The 26,962-nt window shown below is 33.5% G+C and overlaps 2 protein-coding genes across 2 annotated transcripts; one reads left to right on the forward strand and one right to left on the reverse strand.

Moving 5' to 3' along the window:
- Positions 1-108: 108 nt before the first annotated feature.
- Positions 109-9,987, reverse strand: LOC137390966 (uncharacterized). Its single transcript, XM_068077280.1, has 9 exons — positions 9,677-9,987; positions 8,777-9,408; positions 7,927-8,118; positions 4,355-4,474; positions 3,741-3,848; positions 3,082-3,183; positions 1,648-1,845; positions 1,029-1,230; positions 109-364 (listed from the first exon to the last, which is right to left on the reverse strand). Exons 1-9 carry the CDS (start codon positions 9,985-9,987, stop codon positions 214-216), a joined length of 2,016 nt encoding a protein of 671 aa, XP_067933381.1. The 3' UTR covers positions 109-213.
- A 3,945-nt stretch (positions 9,988-13,932) lies between these two features.
- On the forward strand, positions 13,933-26,919 carry LOC137391740 (ADP-ribosylation factor-like protein 8B-A). The gene is made up of 6 exons (XM_068078274.1): positions 13,933-14,215; positions 14,390-14,470; positions 15,845-15,918; positions 16,521-16,682; positions 18,716-18,786; positions 26,567-26,919. The coding sequence occupies exons 1-6, from the start codon at positions 14,093-14,095 to the stop codon at positions 26,611-26,613; spliced, it is 558 nt and encodes a 185-aa protein (XP_067934375.1). The 5' UTR covers positions 13,933-14,092; the 3' UTR covers positions 26,614-26,919.
- Positions 26,920-26,962: the final 43 nt, after the last annotated feature.

The raw sequence follows: 26,962 nt of genomic DNA on the forward strand, positions 1-26,962 counted from the left end.
ACGCATTGTGATCATCAATTTGATTTTCGTGTTATTCAGTTTGTTCCACAAACTGTTTTTTTCGATTGAGTACTGCAGCGTAGTGCAGCCATAGACTCGGCTGATGAACAGAATAGTACAAGAAATGATTTGCATTTTGTCTCTTAATCACGGTTGGGTATGGCACTTGGGTGCGGCTCCTCGCACTTGAGCACATCACAGGATTTTGGGATATCATGCCAGCTTTCTTAGCGCGGCTGAGAGGCGGAGCACAGTTAAGGAAGAGAGGCTAAGGTCAGACCGGAGCAATCTGTAGTAGTGCTCCGTCTCCCGTAGTAACATGTATCGGAGCTCTGCAAGAATCTGTCCTGTCATATCTCCTAGTCTACAAGCATACAGCGAAGGGTTTACAAACAAAGGGAGCGCTAGTGCAGATGTGTAAGACTCGTCGAGAGTGTTGCTAGGCCAGAATTATAAACAGCAAAAGTTCATACTTTGATGTTTGTTACAATTCACTTATTTTAGCTTGTTTGAGACGCATGATTTTAATAGATGTGTGTGTCTACTTTGTCTGGAGAGGACTAACGTGATGCCGCAAAAGTCGTTGGTTGATAATTGTGTTATAACCCACAACTGCTGGGTTACTAGGTTTACGCAAGAAATATTTATAATATATATGTATGCTATAGTAATTATGTCTAGGTTAGCTACGTTGTCCTCGCATTGTGTGAAAACGAACATGTTGGCAGAGATAAAACTAATGGGTTTTGGCCTGGTTGAAATAGTTAGTACTGCTGAGGCCAATTTTCATTGGTCAATCTATTTGGCAACATGGCATTGCTTAGTAGTGTCATCGGCTGTGCAGCTTCACTTGTGATTACAGCCCCCAGGTAACTCTAAATACAGCACACACAAGTGCTCTTCACATGAGCAGCCTGTAGCATGTCAGGTAAGCTATTCGTACGCATTCCATCGAATAAGATGGCCTAACACAGTAAAAAGAGGAAACTATATACAGATGTATAAGAATGATCAGTATTGTTGGTTACCCAGGAGTTAGCTCCTGCAGTTTGTTCTTGTCAATCCAGCTAGACACCGAGCTAGAATTCCATGACGCGCACTGAAGATCTGCATATGGATTCAACATGGCTTGATATGCAATGTTTTGCTTCGGTAATGGTGACGTTGGTTTTGTTTCATCTGTTGGTAGTTGTCCATCTGGTACGTCTGGTTCAACTGGCTCTCTTGTATCTAAACCCACACACATCATAAGATACAGTTTCCTTGATTGCACAGTATATTAAAGCTGAAGTCGGCCAATACAAAGTAGACAAATCGGTTAGTAGTGTGTACTGAGAAATAGCCAATGTTCACTAGAACTGCTTCTGTAGTCTATATGTTTGTTTCGGTCCCAATCTGCTCAATTTCTCAACTAAAAGCGTACAATATGAATTGAGATGCTAGTCTGGCAAGGGCATCCCTGACTCAAAACATAGTACTTATCAAAAAACTATTTACATAGAAATTATATGATGCCTATCTTTACAATGTTTTATAGCTTCTACCCATTTTATCGACAAATTGCAGCAATACAGGCATATAGATATCATACAATTTATTCATCTCTTATTATAATATCTTTGGCTTAGGTATTTATACGTATCACACCAGAAATCGGTGGTCCTTTCCCTTTGTCTCCAAGAGCAGCGATAAGTTGCTGATAAGTTGCATCCTTTTCAGAAGACTCCGTAAAGTCGAATGACATCTTCATACCGATGAGCATACCCAGCCAACCATCAGGAGAGTAGCCAGACTGGACTTTGAGAGGTATTATCTCTCTCTCTAACTTGTAAGCATACTCCGCCTCTAAAATTACAGATATCACTCATCTGTGTGATACATACATCATGTGAGTTCAACTTGTTAGTAACTAGGCTTACTCAACTTGTTAGTAACTAGGCTTACTCAACTTGTTAGTAACTAGTCTTACTCAACTTGTTAGTAACTAGTCTTACTCAACTTGTTAGTAACTAGGCTTACTCAACTTGTTAGTAACTAGTCTTACTCAACTTGTTAGTAACTAGGCTTACTCAACTTGTTAGTAACTAGGCTTACTCAACTTGTTAGTAACTAGGCTTACTCAACTTGTTAGTAACTAGGCTTACTCAACTTGTTAGTAACTAGTCTTACTCAACTTGTTAGTAACTAGGCTTACTCAACTTGTTAGTAACTAGGCTTACTCAACTTGAAGAAATTGCAAAACTGTCAATGAGACTGCCTAAAACTGAAAGAAACAGTAGGGAATATTTGATCAAACATTATTGTATTCTTGCACAGGTAGGAGCTACATGTCAGTTGGTTAAATATCCCCATAGACCTATATAGACCTATTAACTATATATTAACTATACTAACTATATAGTTAATAGGTCTATGGATATCACTTAATTAACTCGATTTGCATTGTTTACACTAGCTTATTATTTTCAGATTACTCCTTAAACCAAAATATTAAAGAAAATGTTCAAACAGATAATAATAAAGTTATCAGGATTGTCTCTAGTAGAAGTTCTTCTAAAATAAAGTTAAATACGACAGACTCCGACTTTGATGACGGACAAGAATCTAAGTTCTAAAAACTTTCATTTAAAAAAATAGATATACAAATGACATAAATGTAGGTATATACATTTACAAAAATATTCTCAACTTTTTCTTTTGCCGCTGCCGTCTCAAGCTAAAAGAAAAAATCGGATAGCTCAACAATGCACAATGGTTGACAAGAGCAGATAACTCTATCAGACACCACCAGATGCCTGTTGATGCTTAAAATCATATACTGATACCGGTAAATATTCTTTTTACTTGTGTTTAACAATGACCTATATGAACCTACGATGACCTATATGAGCCTACGATGACCTATATCCACCTACGATGACTATTTCTACGTTTTAGTTAGTTCAGGTTGTACCCTTCAGTGCTAAAGCTTGAAACTGCAGGTGTACAGCAGGCAGCTCCCAAAAACAATTTCGAAACAACTTTAAAGCGAAAAGAAACTCACAGATAAATATGTATCAGCTGAGAGCTAGGTAAGCTTACCAGCTCTGCAGGCCGGGCTTGTCTTATACTGGTCGGATAAAAGAATGATGACTACAGTCGCTCTCTCTATCGCCTGGCTCATCGAGGTAAGTGTGCTGCCGCCTGAGAGTAAATAAAGGTACATCTAAACTTTATAAAGTGCATATGAGTCAGCAATACAGAAACTAGAGAAGGAAATGTTGCTAAAGGCAACAAAAGATCAGTAAAATTTATATACCGTATGCGCAGAACACCACTAACAGGTACTGTGAGTTATAAAGGACCGTAAATGTAACAATATATATGAATAGTAACAGAGTTTTGTGGTGTTTGGTAAAGTTTAAATTAAAAGATGGTGTCGAACAAAACTGAAGAAGTTGAACATCCAATCCAATGCGTACCTTTGGGTTACTGCTGATGCCCTGTATTATATGACAAAGTAATCCATCCTCAAATTTTGGAGCGATAGAAATTTAGAAATTATTTCAATAATTGTAATACAAATTGCAAAGATTATCGTAGTTCAATTATGTCAAATTTCAAACTAGGCTAACAATGAGCGACCTCTCTAAAAACAGTTTACTTTGTAGTGCTGCATCTCATTTAGATGCTTGACCCAAGACAATTTTTCATAAAAGGGGTTCTTGAAAAATAGGCAATATACGGGCAGTAAAACGTACTCATGTTTTCAATGTCCATCCAAACTCTGTATCCATTATCTTGCAAAGTATCCTTTACTTCTTTAGCAGCAGTCTGAACAGACCAGCTGTAACTGATCATCACATGACCTGAAATGATGTATAGCATGCTAAAACAGTCATAGTCCCAACTCAGCCAATGAATCAAGAATTACATGAGTATTCTTGCTATGGAGAGTCAGCACGCTGCAGAAACACGTCTAGAATATACAGTAATATAACTTTTATAATAGGTATATGGCAACATGACAGGTGTCGATGAGAAGACTTTCAGTCACAGAACACCAGTGAGTATGACTCATTCTTACAATAGTTTTGAAAAACATAGGAGTTAGCAAACCTCGTAAAACTATTGTCAATGGTAAAAAGTAGACAACTCCTATATAATACAAGAACTCTGACCAGGAAGTATAGTACTAATCTGCCATCTTCCCCACACATTTGTTGACTTTGCCATGCTCTTGCTGATGTCCCATACACTAGCTGACTACGCTATACTCCTGCTGACTTCTCACACACCAGTTAATTTACCTGCTCATCAATTGATCACACCAAACATGTGTTTTCATAAGAACTCCTTAACTTCATCAACCCACCTGATAATCTGGCAGCCACTAGTGACTGTCGGGAATCTCGCAGTTTTTGCACTGTCCAGAGACACCCACATGCAGCGCACTTTAATGCTTCATATTTTGACTTGGCAAAGGATTGCAAAGCTGTACAACATAAAAGGTTACACAGAAGATATTCTCAAGATTTTAATAATAAAAAATGCGAGTGTTCAGATGTATTGGTAGAGATACCACCGAGCATAGAAAACAACATATATGTATATGCAATAACTTTGCATGACAAACATCTCATGAAAATGTCTCTACTTCAAGCCATTGCCAAATATGTTTTTCTAACAGACTAGATAAATGTTTGCCGCTGTGCAGGTAATAAAAATGTCTTTGCACAAAAATATTATTTTCATTTAACATATGCAACAATTAAAATTCTAACTTTTAAACTTCATATTGTGAGAAAAGTGTTTTTGGGAAGTTCAAATAAATTGAAAAAAAAACAATGAGTACAACATGTGTAGTAAAATTGCGTAGAAATTATGTAAAAGATTTTCTACCACTAAAGGGAAAGGACAATTCCTTATTAGATGTTGGTGGCATTGAGAAGGGCCAAAGAGAAGATGAGGGCACAAGTCCAAACTATACTAACGACTCAACCTGGGTTTATGTACCCAACTAGAGGATCCAAACTATGATGTGATTCAATGGCTAACGGAGACTAAGGTGATTGCTGGAATAAATACAGGCCAGAATGCGCTCGCTAAAAGCGCAGGTGCCTTTATAAGGCACCTGCACTTGCACCTTGCCTTGACTTGTAAGTCCAAGGCTATCTTGGACTTACAAGCCAAAAATAGGGAAGGAATATTCGTTGGTTCTTTGTTTTGTTATTAACTCTCTTCTCGTCTTAATTAATTAATGTAGTCAAACTTTTATATTGTATATTTACTGGTAAATAGGTTTGTTCTTTTAAAATATAACTGTTGTTCTGACCTAGAACTTTCAACTACTCAAAACCCCCGATCATACTGGATGTTGAGTTTGCTTCCGCTCGCTTATATAAACAGTAGTTTTTGCGTTTGAGAGACAGTCGGATTTTATTAGCTTGGTGAGACATAAAATGATAATGTACAATCATGTATACAGTCTGCTATCAGCTGTGATATAGAGTTTGATTTATCGGCTCTTGCTGGGGCTGCGCTGGTATATACATGTATACGGTCTGCTATTGGCTGTGATGCAGCAAGTCTATATTAATGGTGTTCAAGCTGATAGTGTCACTTACGCTGGTAATGTCATTTATGCTGGTAGTGTCACTTATGCTGGTAGTGTCACTTATGCTGGTAGTGTCACTTATGCTAGTAGTGTCACTTATGCTGGTAGTGTCACTTATGCTGGTAGTGTCATTTATGCTGGTAGTGTCACTTATGCTGGTAGTGTCATTTATGCTGGTAGTGTCACTTATGCTGGTAGTGTCACTTATGCTAGTAGTGTCACTTATGCTGGTAGTGTCACTTATGCTGGTAGTGTCACTTATGCTGGTAGTGTCACTTACGCTGGTAGTGTCATATATGCTGGTAGTGTCATATATGCTGGTAGTGTTACTTATGCTGGTACTGTCACTTATGCTGGTAGTGTCACTTATGCTAGTAGTGTCACTTATGCTGGTAGTGTCACTTATGCTGGTAGTGTCACTTACGCTGGTGGTGTCACTTATGCTGGTAGTGTCACTTATGCTGGTAGTGTCACTTACGCTGGTAGTGTCATATATGCTGGTAGTGTCATATATGCTGGTAGTGTTACTTATGCTGGTAGTGTCACTTATGCTGGTAGTGTCACTTATGCTAGTAGTGTCACTTATGCTGGTAGTGTCACTTATGCTGGTAGTGTCATTTATGCTGGTAGTGTCACTTATGCTGGTAGTGTCACTTATGCTGGTAGTGTCACTTATGCTAGTAGTGTCACTTATGCTGGTAGTGTCACTTATGCTGGTAGTGTCAAAGTGTGATTAACTACTGGAGGTGTCTCAGCTACTATAACCAAGCATCAGTTCCTACTTGGCCTGGTTCGTGGTTGCCCTGATTTTACTTCACACGGATTTGTGTGTATAAAAATTGTTTATTGTTGCAGCAGAAACTCGTTGTATTCAACATTTTGTTGGCGGTACTGGTACCTTTTGATACTGGTACAAATGAAAAAAATGAGATATTGGACTGTCTTTGTCTGATACTTTGTCTGACTAAACGGAGAGAAATTGTAAAGGCTATTCCTACTCCAGATAATACATTTGTCCACGTGAAAAGTAATTAGCTTTTACAGATTTACCGAAACTGGAAATAGTAGTGCAACGACACATTTGAAATTGAAGCAGCACATCTGAAAATTACAAATTGGAAAAATAGGTAATGGTGAAAAAATAAGTTTTCAAAAAACTTTCTAAAAAACAATAGTAAAAGTTATATTAATTAACAACAAAAAGTACATATTTAGCGTATGATATCGTGATAAGGATATAACCTATATGTAAGAGTGTTAGTTATGATTAGAATGACTTAACCTAATGGTTAGGGGCACTTGTTTGAAAACTTGTGATGAAAATGTCATGAGTGAAAATCCTTTGCAAAGCAAATTGTTAATTGCTACAGCTGGCCCCAAAATGAAAACAAAAAGACTGGCAAACGCTGAAATTTATATAGCCTACTATATAGGCCTATAGAGTTAGATAATGGCTGTTGGAGATGAAATCCACAACCATACTTATTCTTAAAAATATCAGTTTGTATAATAATACTTATATCTATGCTTACAGAGATATTAGTATCTTCGTTTATAGAGATACTCTAACCACACAATTTGCATTGCCATTCTACTGGATGAGGTTTTGCTTATATTACGCTATTAGCTGTTGCTAACACATATATCACTCTATTAACTGTTGCTAACACATATATCACTCTATCAACTGTTGCTAACACTTATATCACTCTATTAGCTGTTGTTAACACATATATCACTCTATTAACTGTTGCTAACACTTATATCACTCTATTAACTGTTGCTAACACTTATATCACTCTATTAACTGTTGGTAACACATATATCACTCTATTAACTGTTGGTAACACATATATCACTCTATTAACTGTTGCTAACACTTATATCACTCTATTAACTGTTGCTAACACTTATATCACTCTATTAACTGTTGCTAACACTTATATCACTGTATTAACTGTTGTTAACACATATATCACTCTATTAACTGTTGCTAATACTTATATCACTGTATTAACTGTTGCTAACACTTATATCACTGTATTAACTGTTGTTAATACATATATCACTCTATTAACTGTTGCTAACACTTATATCACTCTATTAACTGTTGCTAACACATATATCACTCTATTAACTGTTGGTAACATGATACTGAAGAAATCTTAAGCAAGATCAAAATGCAAATGTTCAATTAATTACATACGGAAATGCATATATTATTACGTTGGCAAATTATTATAATCTACTTAACTGTTTATTATGAAGTATTATGTTATAGACATGATCTCCTATGAGAATAGCTCAAACCCTTGACAGCGCTTCCATACCTGACATCATAGCTGTATCCGCAGAAACATTCGCAGCAACGAGTGGATGAAAACAGAGAGTCCATAGCCCTCTGCATGCTTCTTCCTGTTCAGCAAGAGAGGTGCTGCGAAGCAGCTCCAAGTACAAAGGGAGGCCATCATTATCGTTGATGTTTAACTTGTTACCATCAGATATGGCTAATCGATTTAGGCCTGCAGCAAATGCAAGAGGGTAATGATACCGGTATTCTAAACATATGAATCTTACAAATCATTTTTAATTTAGTCGCTTCTTTCTCTAACAGTATCGGGATGTACCATAATTAACAATACCTGGATGTACATAACTACAGTCTAGGAGCATTAATAGTATCAAAATATACCGTACTATAGTATTGGAATGTACCACAACTAACAGTATCGGGATGTACCATAATTAACAATACCTGGATGTACATAACTACAGTCTAAGAGCATTAATAGTATCAAAATATACCGTACTATAGTATTGGAATGTACCACAACTAACAGTATCGGAATGTTCTTTAACTACAGTATCAGAATGTACCACAACTATGGTGTTAGAACATACCATAACTAACAGTATTGAAATGTACCTTCACTACAGTATCCGAATATACAATAATTGCAGCATCGTAATGTATCATAACTAATCGTATCAGAATATACCATAAATACAGTATCGGAATATACCATAAATACAGTATCGGAATATACCATAAATACAGTATCGGAATATACCATAAATACAGTATTGGAATATACCATAACTACAGTATCGGAATGTATCTAACTACAGTATCGAAATATACCATAACTAACAGTATTAGAGTTGAATTCATAAGGTTACCTTCTAAGATTTCCAGAGCTTCGTAGTTGTGTGTAGTTGACCTGTGTGTGTCTGTGTCGAGACAGTCTTTCAGTAAATAGATCAGAAAAGCAATGACGCCTTCTGAAACATTGACACCCTTTTGTTCATCTTCATTTAGAATGAAAGCGAGTATCATGTAAGCTCGACCTTTGACATTTTTGTTGAACCTCGACTTGGCAGCAATCCTTTGCAAAGTTTCGATAGCATTTTTCTCCCTTATGACACTTCTAGCATGATCTAATTTTTTAGCAAATTGGTAAATCATACCAAGGAGGGATTTTAAACAGTCCTGCATTCGTTTTATTTTGGGAATATTGTATTCAAAGGCAGGACCACAAACCGTGGTGATGATAAAGTCACCGAGCTCATCAAACATTTGATTCTGATGTGTAGGGTTAGAGGAGATAAACCAGAGTGCCATAGTGATGTGATAAAGTGCCTCCACAGAGTCCTTGTTGACTTTACCCCAACGACTTACATCAGTGATGCACAAGTGTTCAGACCAAAGTTGTTTGAAAAGCTTCGGCAGTCCGAGTCGGACAAACTCAGCTTGCGTTGCTAAAGGATTTTCTAACATCATATGTTTGCTGGAGCTCAGATACCTGAACCACCTAAAAGTACATCGATTATTGCTTAAAGCCACATAACTGTGAATCATCTGGTGGTTAAATACACGCACCTGCTAAACGACTAAGAATATAGAGATCTTGTCTCTGTCATAGTAATTTTCAAACAAGGATCCAGGAGTAGTTAAATACAAACGCAACTGAATCCAATAATCCAAAAGTTCAGTTCATCGAACGCCTCAGAGACTTGTCAATGCAACTTTAGAGAATAACGACTCAACTACAAAATAGTCCAAGAAACTGGCCGTCTTACCAGATATCAAACAGATATTGTGAAGGCTGTTCTATCAGCTCTCCTGTCTCTTTCAGCAAGTATCGGAGTGCATTTACTGCTCTTGCTTTTCGCCATCCAAAGTTGTCAGAAGTTGTTGTGAAACCTGCAATGTCTGTCATCCAAACATCTGGAGGAGCCCAACTGACTTTTTCAGCATTTTCTTCCTTTGAGTTGCTTCGCAGAATTGTCTTTTGCCTCTCTGTACCCATGTGACCTATGAGCGGATGAACCGGAGATTGACTACTGGACCTCCTTTTAAGCCTGCTGAGGGAACTGAGAGGACTGCTCATAGTAAGTCAATGAGATTCATGACCTAACAGCAGTGGCTCTTCTACAATGTAATCATTGTAAATGTAGGATGCCAGCTTAGCCTTTTAAACACACTCTGATAAAGGTTGTTCTTTAGTATGGCTTTTAAGTGCAGCTATGTTTGCTAACTTATTTTGTAAGCTTGTTCACACCATCCTTTAAAAGCATCGCTATTTTCAAACAACCGAAGTTGTTAAATACTTTTAGTACAAGTCTACTCAAGTTTCGGTCAATCTCACACATAAGAGTTGACTATATATAGCACAAATCTGGGTGCCTTATTTAGGGTTTGATATAAACAGGCAAGTTATAGCTCCTATAACTGCAACAGCTCCCTACCGACAATATCGAGCTCCCATGTAATATTAGGTACTGTCACCTGAATCAATGAACTTTTGAGTTTACTATTAACAAACCTATTTGAAATACAATCCAAGTAGATTTCAGTGACCTGTCTCCTTATAGAAAATTGGTTCCAGGAAAGGCTGCTGGAGATGAACCCCAATATAAAGAGATATTTATGTTGATAGCCTAGCCAAAGGCACCAGGCTTGTCACCTCGCAGCGGTGAAACATTCAAGTAAATTTTACATGCTTTCTCTGAAGAAACTTAATATCATCCAACTGAGACTCAAATCTATGGTCCAATTTCCAAGCAGCAGAGGCAGCAAAATAATCTTTTTTGATGAAATTTGTGAACTCTTACAAAAAAATTTGTGACAAAATACATTTTTGCTGGGTTTCTTACAGTTGAATTGGTCTTTCAAGGATTCTATCAGAACTTCGCTAAGGATCTGATGGTTATAGTTTTTCACCAAGATATTTTCACTACATTTTGTTGTAAGAACTGTTTATTTTACAGGTGGTTTTTCTGTCATATTTTTGCACTTTCGTTCTCTATGAGAGATGACTGCTCCGCTGCAATTATTGGCTTGCTTTATCAGTGCTAATCACCAAATCCATTAGGTGGTGGTTGAAAGAAGCTCAATGACTACTCCCAAAATGGGAAGTTTTGAAAACATGCTTATTAAAATAGAATATGCCCATTTCAGTATATCAATTTTCTCTTGAGAGGATAGCTTTTTGTGCACATGGCCCTCAACCTAACACCTGAGAAATGTGCAATAAAATCCTCTTTTCAATCTTTATGATTCACTTTAGCAAACATGCTGCCATCCCCTCTCACCTGAGACTGCGCACTCATACTTCTGTAGGTATTTACATAATGAGAATGCTTGTGTACATGCATTGGCAAAAAATACCCAGAGAGATCTTACTTCAGCCTCATGCAAGATTACACCCAAAGATTTATGCAAACTACCTTTTACATGGTGATAACTGAAATCGGTTCATCACAGGCGTGGCTCGGTTTCACCTAATTATTTTTTTATCCACAAATACAACAGTCTGTTCTAAATGTTTATATATACTTAAGCAACCCTTGATGACAAGTTAGTAGGAATATAAAAAATTCCTGCATTGATTGAAGTAAAATTTGTATTTTATCAACTCATAAACTCAGTGACTTTATACAAATGCAACTAAATCTTCTTATCTCCCCTGTCTGTTGCAAATTAGGGATCCTTGTAATTAAATAACCTAAAATTACCTAATTAGATATTTTTCGTTAAAATTATTTTCGAACAACTACAGTTCAAGAATAATTTTCCATAACTGTAGATAATTTATCTCTGTTACATACATGCACAGCATTCATTGGATTTATCTCTGTTACATACAAGCACAGCATTGATTGGATTTCTGAATCACACATAAGATTTTCATCCAGCAAGTTTATGGGAAGTCCTCAATACTTCTGGTTTTGGTTAATTTACTTTATGAATGAGTAAGCTTTTTTTAGTTAGTTGGAATTCAATAATCTTCTAATGATGCAACCTTTAGAAAACTGCTAAAGTGACCTAATGGATTTTTGTTTTAACTTGAGTTGCAGTCTGAATGACGTCAAATCATAGGAACTTTTTAAACGCCCAAAAGTAGACAATTACAGTGATGGTTAACAGCGTGAGTGTTATAGATTTCAAAATTTAAAAAGTTGTTAGAACTATACAAGACGCAAATTTAATGCTTTCATAAGACACCTTTTGTTTGTGGCAGTATTCCTGAATTTACTTCTATCATAAAAGCAAGTGACACGCCTTGGTCAATGACTGCAACAACAAAACAGCAAAGGCAACAAGCAAAGAAAATTGATAAACTGCATAGCATTACAAGTCATAATGTGACTAGCTGCCATAGAATAGAGCATAATCGTTGTAAAATGATGCCCGACTACAATTTTCTGATACGATGTATTTTACAAAATGTGACATGAAAGGAAGCAAGTGATTTTTGTAAAAAGGTGCTTATTAAGAGATTATACTGTCGTATGTCAACCTATATCAGAGATTTGTCCAAAAATATATGTAAAGGTATGAGTAATTTTTAAGATGGCTGTAGCTAGCAGTGCTGTTTCTTGAAAAGACAATACCTTTTCCAATACTTCATTTTTATGAGCAACGCAATGTAGCACACACATTTTGAATAGTGCTGTTTGTGCAAGCACTTTCTGTTTTTGCACATGTACACCATTGTTGCAAGCGCAAAAAGAGAAGTGACTCAAGCCTGCACATGCTGGGCCCTAACCCCAAAAGTGTTTAGCCTCTGCTAAACTTGCTCTCTAACAAGCTTATGCCCTTTTAAATTAACCCAATTTTTTTTCTTAAAAAAATTAAAAAGAAGAAAGTGTGCGCTTATGCTTAACCTCTACGTTTGGTGATACATTCAATTTAATTGCCAGTATGAGCCACTCTTATTGATTTAGAGCAAAATGTTGCTTGTATGCATACTGTCTCACATTCTTCAATAATGATCTGTTCTTAAACTATTGATAGAGATATTTGTTAGTAAACCATTTTACTAACGGTAATTCACTTAATTTTTATATATATATGAGCAATCTTTATTGTGGTAATCAATAGTCATATTTTACAATATGTTTTCCACAAGGTACCACAACAAGTAAACTAACTAAAAAGCGGTGGACAACAAAAATTAAAAAAGAACACAAAGAAACTATAGTCTAACTAAAAAACTAGTGAATAGTGTAACTAATATAATAATGTTGGAACTGAATGCATAAAATATGTAAAACGCAAGCTTGAGGATTGATATGAGTATTGTTTAAACAAAAAGTGGACAAATCAAAGCTCTGTGAAAATAGGTATGCATATCTATGACAACAAATTTCTAGTTATAAAAACAATGTATAATATAAAAATGTTAAAATAGGTAAGGCTATATGGTGAATGGTATTATTGGTCAGAGGATAGTAGGTGTAGTTTGAGTTTTGTTTTAAAAGATTGCAGAGGAAAAGTTTTTAAATGAGTGCAGAGGTTATTAAATGAATTTAGCAGGTTACTGTTGAGTTTGTGCATGTTATATGCATTTAATTACTATTTATACAAGTCTGTAGATACATATAGTTGCCGTAGTAGTTGGTGTGTAGACAAGTTTACCCTAGTAATATATTTTTATTAGCCTAATCAAAAAACCACACGCAAAAATTATTAGATTGGCCAAATAAACCCTGCAAAATCTATTCGTTCAGGCGTCAAAAGCCCTTGAATACCAAGGAAGGTATGAGCGGACGCGAGCGAACCGACACCTGGCCGACATATTTGTTATAGCTAAGATACGGATAACAAGTTTTAGCACAGCGCTACCCGCAAACCATTCATGCAATTATATACTTATCAGCTAATACTTATGTAAAAATTGCTTATTGATTTTTGAGAAGTTTATAAATTTTATACTATAAAATACAATATATGTATACAGTATTCCGCAATAATGTGTGATTCATGTTTTAATAACGATAACAAAGTCACATGTGTCGATCATGTGATGAATTTTATATGACGGAGTCTGTCTGTTTGTCGCAGGACGTTTCATCTTCTAACAATAGGAAATAAATGGTCTACTGCAGTAATTGCTGTTCAGCCACGTTATAAGATAGCCATCAATTGTATACCCATATTTGTGGCAACTAGTAGTTTTACTCTGGAAAAGAACATCAGTTTGTCTCAAAATGTTGAAGCTGGTTAACAGGTTTCTTGACTGGATAAAAAGTTTATTTTGGAAAGAAGAAATGGAACTGACGCTAGTTGGACTCCAGTTCTCCGGCAAAACCACATTTGTTGGTGTTATTGCGGTAAATATTTAAAATTAGTTTATAATTTTCGTTTGTCAGTGAATTTTTCGCAACCTGATGAAAAGTTCCTATGAGCATTATCAATAATAGGAATTGCTGCGAGAGGATCAATTACGTGAAATAGTGGGGCGTTTCCTGGAACGCAATTGTAATGCAGTTGTTCTTCTTTTGCAGTCTGGGGAGTTTACAGAAGATATGATTCCAACAGTTGGTTTTAACATGCGAAAGGTAACCAAAGGGAATGTCACAATTAAGGTAAATAGCGTCGATTCCTTTTATGATTTTGAAGAGAAGATTATTGGATTACTATTCTGCGAACATTCATATTTTTCGTTAGTTCAGTTCATAAACCATTAATCATTTTATCAACGCTATCAATGTAGTATCATTAAATTACATCAATTTTATTGCGTGTTGAATTGTAAACTGCTTGTCTTAATGAAGATGTGCAAGCCGATTTTACAAAGTAATATAGTCAATATTGCTATCTGTGCTCTTGCAAACTGCTTCAAACATGGAAGGATAGTTCATGTGTTTTTAATCCGTAAAGTACAACAAATATGTCAATAGGACACGGGTGTTCATTGAATATTTGATGCAACAGCAATGATTGATGCAACATTACTTTTAAAACGGTAACATCAATTGCCAAAGGATTATCTTTTCAGTTTGGCATTTCGCTCAGTGTTGTTAAAGTATTATCTAATCTTGTGTTATCTAACAATACCTAAGATAGCAGTTTCATTGGCCTAGAACTTCTTGTGTATCCCCACCACTAGTAGCCCCCCCCCAGCTCCTTTTCAGGAGGTTATGGATATATATAGCTACCTAAACAAATAATCTAGGTGAAGCCATGGCTATACACATAAATGAAATGCATGGCCAATGAGTGGTGTAAGCATCTGCTATGGCTATACATGGTAAAGCTTGTTGTTGACAAAGGAGTTGACTACCGAGAAGTAGGGTTATTCAAGTGAAGGCCATGAAATCCTCGCTGAATGTTCAGTTATTGTTATTGGACCAAACTGCTGTGCATTTATTACGTATTCATTATGTATCTTCAGTAATTTGTAATGTCAATAGTGTCCGCGCGGTTACTGGCTCTGTTATACGCTTATACCCTGAAGATGAAAATTAGCTAATTGCACGTTTTTTTTAAAGTTTGTTTCTCTAGACTCAAACAGTTAAAGAATTGTCCTGAAATGTTCCATGGCCAGGTCTGATATATAACAAAGATTTTTTTAAATTTAGGATTTGTATACCTGTTGTACCGTTTGCATAGCCATATCTCAAATGCTTTTAATTCAATGGATAGGTATTTATATCATGTTGGCAAAACAACAGTTACATTATGGCCATGATGTTTAGTTTCTCTGCTTTATACTTTTACTACGAACAAGGCTATAAATCTTTTTAAGTTGTAATAGAGTAACAGTGATCACAAACATCTTTTCTGTTAGCAAGAAGCATGAGTGCTTATAAATACATACCTTTAGTAATACCTTCTCTTTAAATTTTTGCTCATTAGTCAAAAATTTATGCTGATTCTAGACTCTTGGCAAACTGTTACTTGAAGTGACACATCAAGAGGCGAATGAACATAGCAAAGTACATTTATGCTATTTTTAGGTCTGGGACATTGGAGGCCAGCCTAGATTCCGAAGCATGTGGGAGCGATACTGTAGGGGCGTCAATGCAATAGTGTAAGCACATATTGGTAATGAAGGCTTCAGCTATTGCTTTTTGTTCAAACGCGTGCTTGTCAATCTTGCAAGTGGCTACTCTAGCTTCGTTTGTGTATCCAGCAAAGTAGACACTAGCAAGCTGGGACAAGATGCGAATGCTTTCATTGTTATGTAATACCGTTTGCGCACAGCACATGTTACGTCGTTGGCTGGTGAGCTGATGGCTGGTGAGCGTTTCTGTTTAGTAACTAGACTGTCCCTAAGGAAATGAATAGACCAATTTCTTCCATAGAAACAAACGATTTGGGTTTGTTGAAAAATAGCAGCTTTATAGCTGGAGCTGAATATCAAACTTCAAAAAATATCAAACTGAATACTAAACTGAACATTGGTAGCAGTTGGCGTAAGAGTTAGGTGCTACAATACTTGATGGAGACCAATTGTCAAGGTGAAAAGGCCAAGAGCTTGCAAACATGAATGTGCGTTGTACTTCAGTATGTCATGACATTTACAACTGTGAACATAGCTAATCTGACTTTGGTGTCCATGTTGTATGGTTTATGTTACATGTATGTGACATAGGAATGGCAAGCGCTGACTCATGTGTTTCTGTGCTACAGATATATGGTAGATGCTGCTGACCCTGATAAGGTGGAAGCATCAAAGACCGAACTGCACAGCCTATTAGACAAGCCACAGCTACACGGAATTCCTGTGCTAGTGTTGGGCAATAAAAGGGACTTGCCTGGGGCTCTCAACGAGAAAGAGCTGATCGAGAGCATGTAAGCCTTTGGTCTTAAGTGTTGATAAAGGTTCTCTGTTGCGTTGGCATGGTTATACGAGTGTAACGGCCAAGTTTTCAACATGTTAAACTTCTCACTGAGAGAAAGTCAATCAAGATATGCTTTCAAAACCATGGAATAGTGTATTGTGCATAGCAGACAGCATCGCTTCATATTACTATACTTCATGATACTATTGGTTTTCATGTCAATGACCAGAGGAACTATTGTTAACAGAGTGAAAATTAGTACAGTGAAACTCGGATAACTCAAACTTCAAGGGACCGAGCAAAAGTGTTCGAATTATCAGAGTGTTCAAGTTATCAGAGCACTGTCACGAGTCCATGTATTTACTTATTTATTAGTAGATACATGAACATATACAAACTATAATATAAATCAAAAGCACAAATGGCTTGTTTCAAATTAAATGCTTCTAATGTAAAGTTTAAAACGTTTTTATCAAAAAGTATAGAGATTTTTCTATCACTTGAGATTGGTTTGTTGTTTGAGGTGATGCTATTGCCAGGACGTTTTTCAGATTGACATTGGCAAAACTTGATCGTTGCTGAAATGCTCAAAGAAAAGACATCTTTTTCTTTTGAGCGTTTTACCCACGATCAATTTTGCCGATCTTTCTTGAAGTTTTTGCAAAGATTACCTTACTTTACCTGGGATTCGTTAAGAGCAACACTCCGAGACAGTTCAATTAAAAGTTTTACGAGGTTTTACGGTACATTGTATATCACTCACGCTTTTTGAATGGATACTTATTGAATGTACACACGTATTTTGTGTTTAGGTCAAACGATGAATAGTTTTTTTAGCTAAGACAACGTATACGTTTGATTACAACATTTTTTAAGACGTTTTAAACATTCAACATTCCGACGTTAATTCAACACGGAATCAACGTCGAAAAACTATTCATCACGGGCTAGCCGGGTCACGCACTCAAGGATTTTCGCCACGCAAATACAAAACAAAAACAACATGCTGTTTTTGTTTTGTATGTGCGTGGCGAAAATCCTTGCGCCCGTGACCCGGCTAGCCCGTGCTATTCATCGTATAGAAGTATAAATCAAATTTCACCAAACCTTTAGAACAGTCGTTGACAAAAATATTTTGCCGATGGAGGTAATAACGACGCTTATGAATTACGACAAGTTGAGGTTTACCTCTATGGCTTGGAATAAAGTGATTTTCTAAAGCGATAGCAACCGTTTCGGTAAGCCGTTGGGCAAAAAACAGTTCGTTATAACAGTGTTGAATTCGAGTTATATAGAGCCATTTATCATTGCGTGGGAACGGACCAAGCAAATCCAGTCGAGTTAACCATGTGTTCGCTATATCCGAGGGCGAGTTATCCATGTTTCACTGTACTTTCGTTTGGCCTGGCAATTGGGAAGTTCCTGCCAGCTACATGTAAGACGGCTTTATTATGTATTTTCAATTTGTCACCTCTTTTAGCATTAAAACTAGAACTCATTTGATAAGCAGACAGGGTCTGCTTATCATGAGCTTCCGATAAGCAGACAGGTGACAGATAATGTCACCAACAAGATGTTCAGTAAACTCGTATTGTATGCAGACGATTGTCATTGTTTTTACGAGTCTGTCCGTCTGTCTGCAAGTTTTGTTGTCAGTGATTGATTAGTTATCGCATTAACTTAGCGATATTTGTCACTAGTTATAGCTATTACTAGTTATAGCTATTACTAGTTATAGCAGTTATATAGTTACTACTAGTTACATTAACACTGCTAGATGTTTTTTAGTTTTTATATTCTCAGCTCACAAAATAAAAATAAATGCTTTGGACTCGGCATGAAAAATGTACTTACAAAAGGCTTCACGTATTGTAATCGGTCTGAAAATTGAAGATTTTCTGCTGGTTTTGGCTGTCATAGCTAGTTCACTATGCTGGCTTGTTGCTCAGCGTGTAGGGGATACTGAGCATAATGGCGATCGGTCCATTTGATCCTTGCTGTTTGTCACTAGGTCTCTCGTCACCGGTGCAAATTATTTTGTAGGAATCTGGAATCTATTAAAGACAGGGAAATCTGCTGCTACTCAATATCATGCAAAGAAAAAGATAACATTGGTATGTAGATGTTTAGAACTCTAGCACCAGAGTCATCTATCAGGCACACAACTAATATCACTACATACGCAACACTCTATTTGGAGGGTTGAACTATATTCTTGCTGATCCACACCATTCTTTATGCTGTAGTACACCGTGAAAATCTCATCTTTTTATAGAAAGTTCTCAAATTTTAAGCTGATCAGTGTGACATAAATTTAATTTATGCAAATATGACAGGGGAATTGCCCCTTCAAATTTTAGTTGCTGTTTACCCTCTCAGGCAGTAGTACTTTTGTAGGATTTGCAGGATCTGATGTGTGGGGAAATCTTACAAATAGTCGCCTTCTCACACTCATTTGTACTCTCTTGTACATCATCCATACCTATGGTTTAGTCTACCCAAATAACTATCATATCCACAGTTTGGTCTGCCCACGTATGCCTTTTGTATCCATATTTAGTTTACCCACATATGCCTCTTGTTTCCACATTGAGTTTACCTACATATGCCTCTTGTTTCCACCTTTTATTCTACCCATATATGCCTCTTTTTATCCATATTTAGTATACCCACATATGCCTCTTGTTTCCACATACTCACCTCACACCTAAAATTCTGTTTTCCTACTACATCTCGCATAGTGGTAAGATTTTGTATTTTGAAAATCGCCAGATTTCAGAACCTCCTATTTAGATTTGACTGCAAATTTACTTCAATGTATAATTTTACAACAAAGCTATTTTATTTTCCTAGTCTTCACATTTTATTCTATCATAAACTACACTATAATACTTATAAGGAATATTAACTTAGAAATGAAATTAAGATAAATTTTTTGTTGGTCGTAATGAGGTCACGATGGCAATGCATCCGGAAGTATCTTTCAGTTTTATTATTGTTCTTTAAATAAAGATAAAATATAATTTCTAAAATGTTCTCCGATTAATGTGAAACAACTTTTGTTACAGTTTAAATATAATTTACAAGCATTTTAATCTCCAAGCACCACTTTTACCGTTATTAACACCTGCAAAACAGCGTCGCGCCGGTCATTAAAATTTGTCGCGATAGTAATAAGCTCGCTTGTAAAAATTATTATAATTACCTCACTACTTCATCTAGACAAAGTTATTAAATTAGAAAATTTGACACTAGCAATTTTTTACAATAATAGTTGGCCTTGAAACACCAGTGTTGCCAAAACATTTACATGGTGAATATGACACTCTAATTCAGCTATGATTATCACGCCACCAGCTAATTTAAGATTATCCTTCCATTAGGTCTCCATCTTCAACAATGAAAAACAGACTTGCATACTTCATTTGCAAAATAAATATAGGATATACAGAAAATTGTTGAATAGATCATTGTGAATTGCTGCCTGTTGGTTTTACTCACATAGACTGGCTTCATGCCTTTTTAAATATAATATAGTAATCCTAATGAGGGGATGTATGAGCAGGGATGATTGTCACCGTCGTTACTTTTCAGTGTACGTCTAACTACATTTCCGTTAGGGATTTGCGAGGTGAACAAATACCTAGACTGGAAGTCAATTTTAATTTAAAATAAAGCTTTTGTATGATACACTGTAAACTATGCGCTTGTCTTACACTCATAATTACATTAATGCGCTTTTGAAATATTCTTGTCAGTTATTTCCTTGTTAAATAACGATAAATAGTAAGATAGTAAATAACGATAAATAGTAAGGTAGTAAATAACAATAAATAGTAAGATAGTAAATAACAATAAATAGTAAGATAATAAATAACGATAAATAGTTAGATAGTAAATAACGATAAATAGTAAGATAGTAAATAACGAAAATAGTAAGATAGTAAATAACGATAAATAGTAAGATAGTAAATAACGATAAATAGTAAGATGATAAATAATGATAAATAGTAAGATGATAAATAACGATAAATAGTAAGATAGTAAATAACGATAAATAGTAATATAATAAATAACGATAAATAGTAAGATAGTAAATAACGATAAATAGTAAGATAATAAATAACGATAAATAGTAAGATAATAAATAACGATAAATAGTAAGATAGTAAATAACGATAAATAGTAAGATAATAAATAACGATAAATAGTAAGATAGTAAATAACGATAAATAGTAAGATAGTAAATAATGATAAATAGTAAGATAGTAAATAACGATAAATAGTAATATAATAAATAAGGATAAATAGTAAGATAGTAAATAACGATAAATAGTAAGATAATGAATAACGATAAATAGTAAGATAATAAATAACGATAAATAGTAAGATAGTAAATAACGATAAATAGTAAGATAGTAAATAACGATAAATAGTAAGATAGTAAATAACGATAAATAGTAAGATAGTAAATAACGATAAATAGTAAGATAATAAATAACGATAAATAGTAAGATAGTAAATAACGATAAATAGTAAGATAGTAAATAACGATAAATAGTAAGGTAGTAAATAACGATAAATAATAAGATAGTAAATAACGATAAATAATAAGATAGTAAATAACGATAAATAGTAAGATAAAAAATAACGATAAATAGTAAGGTAGTAAATAACGATAAATAGTAAGATAGTAAATAACGATAAATAGTAAGATAATAAATAACGATAAATAGTAAGATAGTAAATAACAATAAATAGTAAGGTAGTAAATAACAATAAATAGTAATATAATAAATAACGATAAATAGTAAGGTAGTAAATAACGATAAATAGTAATATAATAAATAACGATAAATAGTAAGATAATAAATAACGATAAATAGTAAGATAATAAATAACCATAAATAGTAAGATAGTAAATATTGATAAATAGTAAGATAGTAAATAACGATAAATAGTAAGATAATAAATAACGATAAATAATAAGATAGTAAATAACGATAAATAGTAAGGTAGTAAATTACAATAAATAGTAATATAATAAATAAGGATAAATAGTAAGATAGTAAATAACGATAAATAGTAAGATAATAAATAACGATAAATAGTAAGATAATAAATAACGATAAATAGTAAGGTAGTAAATAACGATAAATAGTAAGATAGTACATAACGATAAATAGTAAGATAGTAAATAACGATAAATAGTAAGATAGTAAATAACGATAAATAATAAGGTAGTAAATAACGATAAATAGTAAGATAATAAATAACGATAAATAGTAAGATAATAAATAACGATAAATATTAAAATAGTAAATAACGATAAATAGTAAGATAGTAAATAACGATAAATAGTAAGATAATAAATAACGATAAATAGTAAGATAGTAAATAACGATAAATAGTACGATAGTAAATAACGATAAATAGTAAGATAATAAATAACGATAAATAGTAAGATAGTAAATAACGATAAATAGTAAGATAATAAATAACGATAAATAGTAAGGTAGTAAATAACGATAAATAGTAAGGTAGTAAATAACGATAAATAGTAAGATAGTAAATAACGATAAATAGTAAGATAGTAAATAACGATAAATAGTAAGATAGTAAATAACAATAAATAGTAAGGTAGTAAATAACAATAAATAATAATATAATAAATAACGATAAATAGTAAGGTAGTAAATAACGATAAATAGTAATATAATAAATAACGATAAATAGTAAGATAATAAATAACGATAAATAGTAAGATCATAAATAACCATAAATAGTAAGATAGTAAATAACGATAAATAGTAAGATAGTAAATAACGATAAATAGTAAGATAATAAATAACGATAAATAGTAAGATCATAAATAACCATAAATAGTAAGATAGTAAATAACGATAAATAGTAAGATAATAAATAACGATAAATAGTAAGATAGTAAATAACGATAAATAGTACGATAGTAAATAACGATAAATAGTAAGATAGTAAATAACGATAAATAGTAAGATAATAAATAACGATAAATAGTAAGATAGTAAATAACGATAAATAGTAATATAATAAATAAGGATAAATAGTAAGATAGTAAATAACGATAAATAGTAAGATAATGAATAACGATAAATAGTAAGATAATAAATAACGATAAATAGTAAGATAGTAAATAACAATAAATAGTAAGGTAGTAAATAACGATAAATAGTAAGATAGTACATAACGATAAATAGTAAGATAGTAAATAACGATAAATAGTAAGATAATAAATAACGATAAATAGTAAGATAATAAATAACGATAAATAGTAAGATAGTAAATAACGATAAATAGTAAGATAGTAAATAATGATAGATAGTAAGATAATAAATAACGATAAAGCAAACATTAAAAAAACGCCAATCTTGTTTTCAACAATATGATTATATCATTTCTAAATCAGGTTTTTATTTTTACATGAATTTGAATAGAATTTCTAAATATATTTAACAATATTTCATATTTTTAATCTATAATGCATTACATTATATTCATTGTTTATATTTTAAATTACCATTTAAATTTACTATTTAAAATAAATATTAATTATTATCTTATTTATAAATATGAAATAATAGTTTTAATACTAGTTACATTATTATTAATTAATATAAATGGTATGACACCACATTAAAATATGATCTCGCTCAGATTACAACTGCTGTTAATACATATTTATTGTTCATATTCTATAAAGTTATACCAATTATATACCAATAAAGTTATAAAATTCAAATAGTAAGATAAATAGTAAGATAGTAAATAACGATAACTAGTAAGATAGTAAATAACAATAAATAGTAAGATAATAAATAACGATAAATAGTAAGATAGTAAATAACGATAAATAGTACGATAGTAAATAACGATAAATAGTAAGATAGTAAATAACGATAAATAGTAAGATAATAAATAACGATAAATAGTAAGATAGTAAATAACGATAAATAGTAAGATAATAAATAACGATAAATAGTAAGATAGTAAATAACGATAAATAGTAAGATAATAAATAACGATAAATAGTAAGATAATAAATAACGATAAATAGTAAAGTAGTAAATAACAATAAATAGTAAGATAGTAAATAACAGTAAGATAATAAATAACGATAAATAGTAAGATAGTAAATAACGATAAATAGTAAGATAATAAATAACGACAAATAGTAAGATAGTAAATAACAATAAATAGTAAGGTAGTAAATAACAATAAATAGTAATATAATAAATAACTATAAATAGTAAGGTAGTAAATAACGATAAATAGTAATATAATAAATAACGATAAATAGTAAGATAATAAATAACGATAAATAGTAAGATAATAAATAACCATAAATAGTAAGATAGTAAATAACGATAAATAGTAAGATAGTAAATAACGATAAATAGTAAGATAATAAATAACGATAAATAATAAGATAGTAAATAACGATAAATAGTAAGGTAGTAAATTACAATAAATAGTAATATAATAAATAAGGATAAATAGTAAGATAGTAAATAACGATAAATAGTAAGATAATAAATAACGATAAATAGTAAGATAATAAATAACGATAAATAGTAAGATAGTAAATAACGATAAATAGTAAGATAATAAATAACGATAAATAGTAAGATAATAAATAACGATAAATAGTAAGATAGTAAATAACGATAAATAGTAAGATAGTAAATAATGATAAATAGTAAGATAATAAATAACGATAAAGCAAACATTAAAAAAACGCCAATCTTGTTTTCAACAATATGATTATATCATTTCTAAATCAGGTTTTTATTTTTACATGAATTTGAATAGAATTTCTAAATATATTTAACAATATTTCATATTTTTAATCTATAATGCATTACATTATATTCATTGTTTATATTTTAAATTACCATTTAAATTTACTATTTAAAATAAATATTAATTATTATCTTATTTATAAATATGAAATAATAGTTTTAATACTAGTTACATTATTATTAATTAATATAAATGGTATGACACCACATTAAAATATGATCTCGCTCAGATTACAACTGCTGTTAATACATATTTATTGTTCATATTCTATAAAGTTATACCAATTATATACCAATAAAGTTATAAAATTCTATACCAAGATCATTGGTGTCTTATTACTATCATTTTGTCTTTCGGTTGCACGCATTTGCATCCTGATACGACAGCACAAAATTGTCAATATATCACAAACCAATAATTAAAAAAAATTTTGATAAATAATTTTTGTATCATGACGTACTAAAATTTGAGAATGCTTCAACGACTTTGAAAAGATTCACTAAATTTCACGCAAGATATACCCATATACCCTAGGACACTTATATTTCGCTAGTATTTAGTTTCGTGAGTAGCATACAGAGTAAAATTTCGCTGCAACTTAATTTCGCAGCTCTGATGAGTGCGAAGATATTGTGATGTGAAAATAAATGCAGTGGAACAAAGTGACAGGCCTGTATTCACTGGTTGCAAGTTGGGGCGGCTAATGTTAGGTGACTAGTTATGAACACCTGGGGGGTGTGGAGGGGGGCGGTGTAAGCCCCCAACAGGTTTCTCTTATGTAGGGCCTCAGCCGGGTCTCTGATGTGAAGTTTTAAAAAATTTTATCGAAAAGTTTCAACATTTTTCCATTTTTTGAGATTTGTTTTGTTTTAGGTGATGTGACTGACGAGATGTTTTTAAATTAAAATAGGCAAAACTTGACCGCAGTTAAAACGCTCAGAAAAAAGACATCTTTTTCTTTTGAGCGTTTTAACATAGATTAATTTTGCCGACTTTATTTTAAGTTCATATGGAAGTTTCCACGCTTTCGATGGGAAGCGGATGTTTGGTAAAACTTGATATTTTGCAAACCTTTATGTCGTTAACAAGAATATTTTGCCACTGATGATGATAATAAGGATGCCTAAGAACTACTAAAAGTTGATGTTTGTCTCTATGGCTTGGAATAAAGTGATATTCTACAGCGATAAAACCCGTCTCCATAGCCGTTGGGCAAATAACTTTTCGAATAAATGATGTTGAGGTCGAGTTATCTGAAGCAATTTATCATTGCTTGGGAACGGACCGAACAAATCCGTTCGAGTTAACCTTGTGTTTGTGATGAAACGTTACATTTTATCCGAGGGCAAGTGAGTTATCCGAGTTTGACTGTACTTAGCCGCGGAAAGTTCCTAAAAAGTTGGGGCGGCTCAGCCTGCCAGCCGCCCCAGGAAATACGGGCCTTGAACAAACATAATTAGATTCCTCAGGTTCGGTTCACCGGTAAGAAAATTTTTTTCAATTTGGGTCTAGTTTGTAATTGTGAACCGCAAGTAGAATTGTGGCCGACATCGATAATGCAATTTGATTGCTTGCTGCTATTCATTTCTTGGACATCAATGAACAAAGCTATTTAATTCCGCGTTTTCGCTCGTTCGTTATGATAGTCTAGTCTCGCTCATGAAATTTTCGCGAGGATGACTCCGCGAAAACGCGAAAGTTAGATGAGGCGAATACATAAGTGTCCTAGGGTACATACACAATTTGACTGGCTTACTTGTTGCCTCTCATGCCCTCTGTTAAGTCTGCCCAGGGCTCTTACTAACCCATGCCTCTCACGTACTGTTTAGCCTACTGCCTGCATATATATTCCTTTTCTACCGCGTTTAGTCGATTGACTAGTGGCTTGTATCGACTGCTTTGTCCATAGAAGTATACTCCACCGCTTATAGCTTTCATATCCGTCCTCCACATGTATGCGCATGTAGATCATAGCTTTAGCTGGCCGTAATTTCACCACTCCATTAAGTTTTGTTAACATTATTTATTGTGAAGTGATTATCTGTTCAATTGCAGACATAACTCTACAATGGTTGATCGCGCACTCAAAGTCCAGCAAGTGAGAATGAGTCATCAATACATATGTCCCAATTAGTCATGTGAGGCATTCCTGCACCGCTTGTCTGAGATACGAATGGCCTTCCAAACCTCAGGCCAAACCTCGACATAATCTAAAAAATTCTGTTGTAACTATTGCCTAGATGTTCAGGGCTTATTGAAGGTACTTTCATTGTGTGCTTTTAATGTATTGTAGTTTGATATTATATGTAAGAAATGGCTGACATTTTGCTGGTTTATTTATTGGATATTATGCACTTGTTTTAATAATGGAATACTATAACAATAATAAATTTGTATAGAAAAACTTAGATGCCCGTGGTGAAAGCTTGCAGCGAGTGAATAAGCAAATGG

The sequence above is a fragment of the Watersipora subatra genome, chromosome 3, assembly GCF_963576615.1.
Source record: "Watersipora subatra chromosome 3, tzWatSuba1.1, whole genome shotgun sequence".
In the NCBI taxonomy this organism is placed as follows: Eukaryota; Metazoa; Bryozoa; class Gymnolaemata; order Cheilostomatida; family Watersiporidae; genus Watersipora; species Watersipora subatra.

Bases quoted from the DNA above. Each gene is read 5' to 3' on its own strand.
- LOC137390966 (XM_068077280.1), bottom strand. From the start codon at position 9,987: ATGAGCAGTCCTCTCAGTTCCCTCAGCAGGCTTAAAAGGAGGTCCAGT. The intron at 4,475-7,926 runs GTATGGAAGCGC...TATGTTGTACAG, and splicing joins GGATACAGCTATGATGTCAG to CTTTGCAATCCTTTGCCAAG. The intron at 1,846-3,081 runs GTAAGCTTACCT...CTGTAATTTTAG, and splicing joins AAGCCCGGCCTGCAGAGCTG to AGGCGGAGTATGCTTACAAG.
- LOC137391740 (XM_068078274.1), top strand. From the start codon at position 14,093: ATGTTGAAGCTGGTTAACAGGTTTCTTGACTGGATAAAAAGTTTATTT. The intron at 15,919-16,520 runs GTAAGCACATAT...TCTGTGCTACAG, and splicing joins AGGGGCGTCAATGCAATAGT to ATATATGGTAGATGCTGCTG. The intron at 16,683-18,715 runs GTAAGCCTTTGG...ATTATTTTGTAG, and splicing joins AAAGAGCTGATCGAGAGCAT to GAATCTGGAATCTATTAAAG.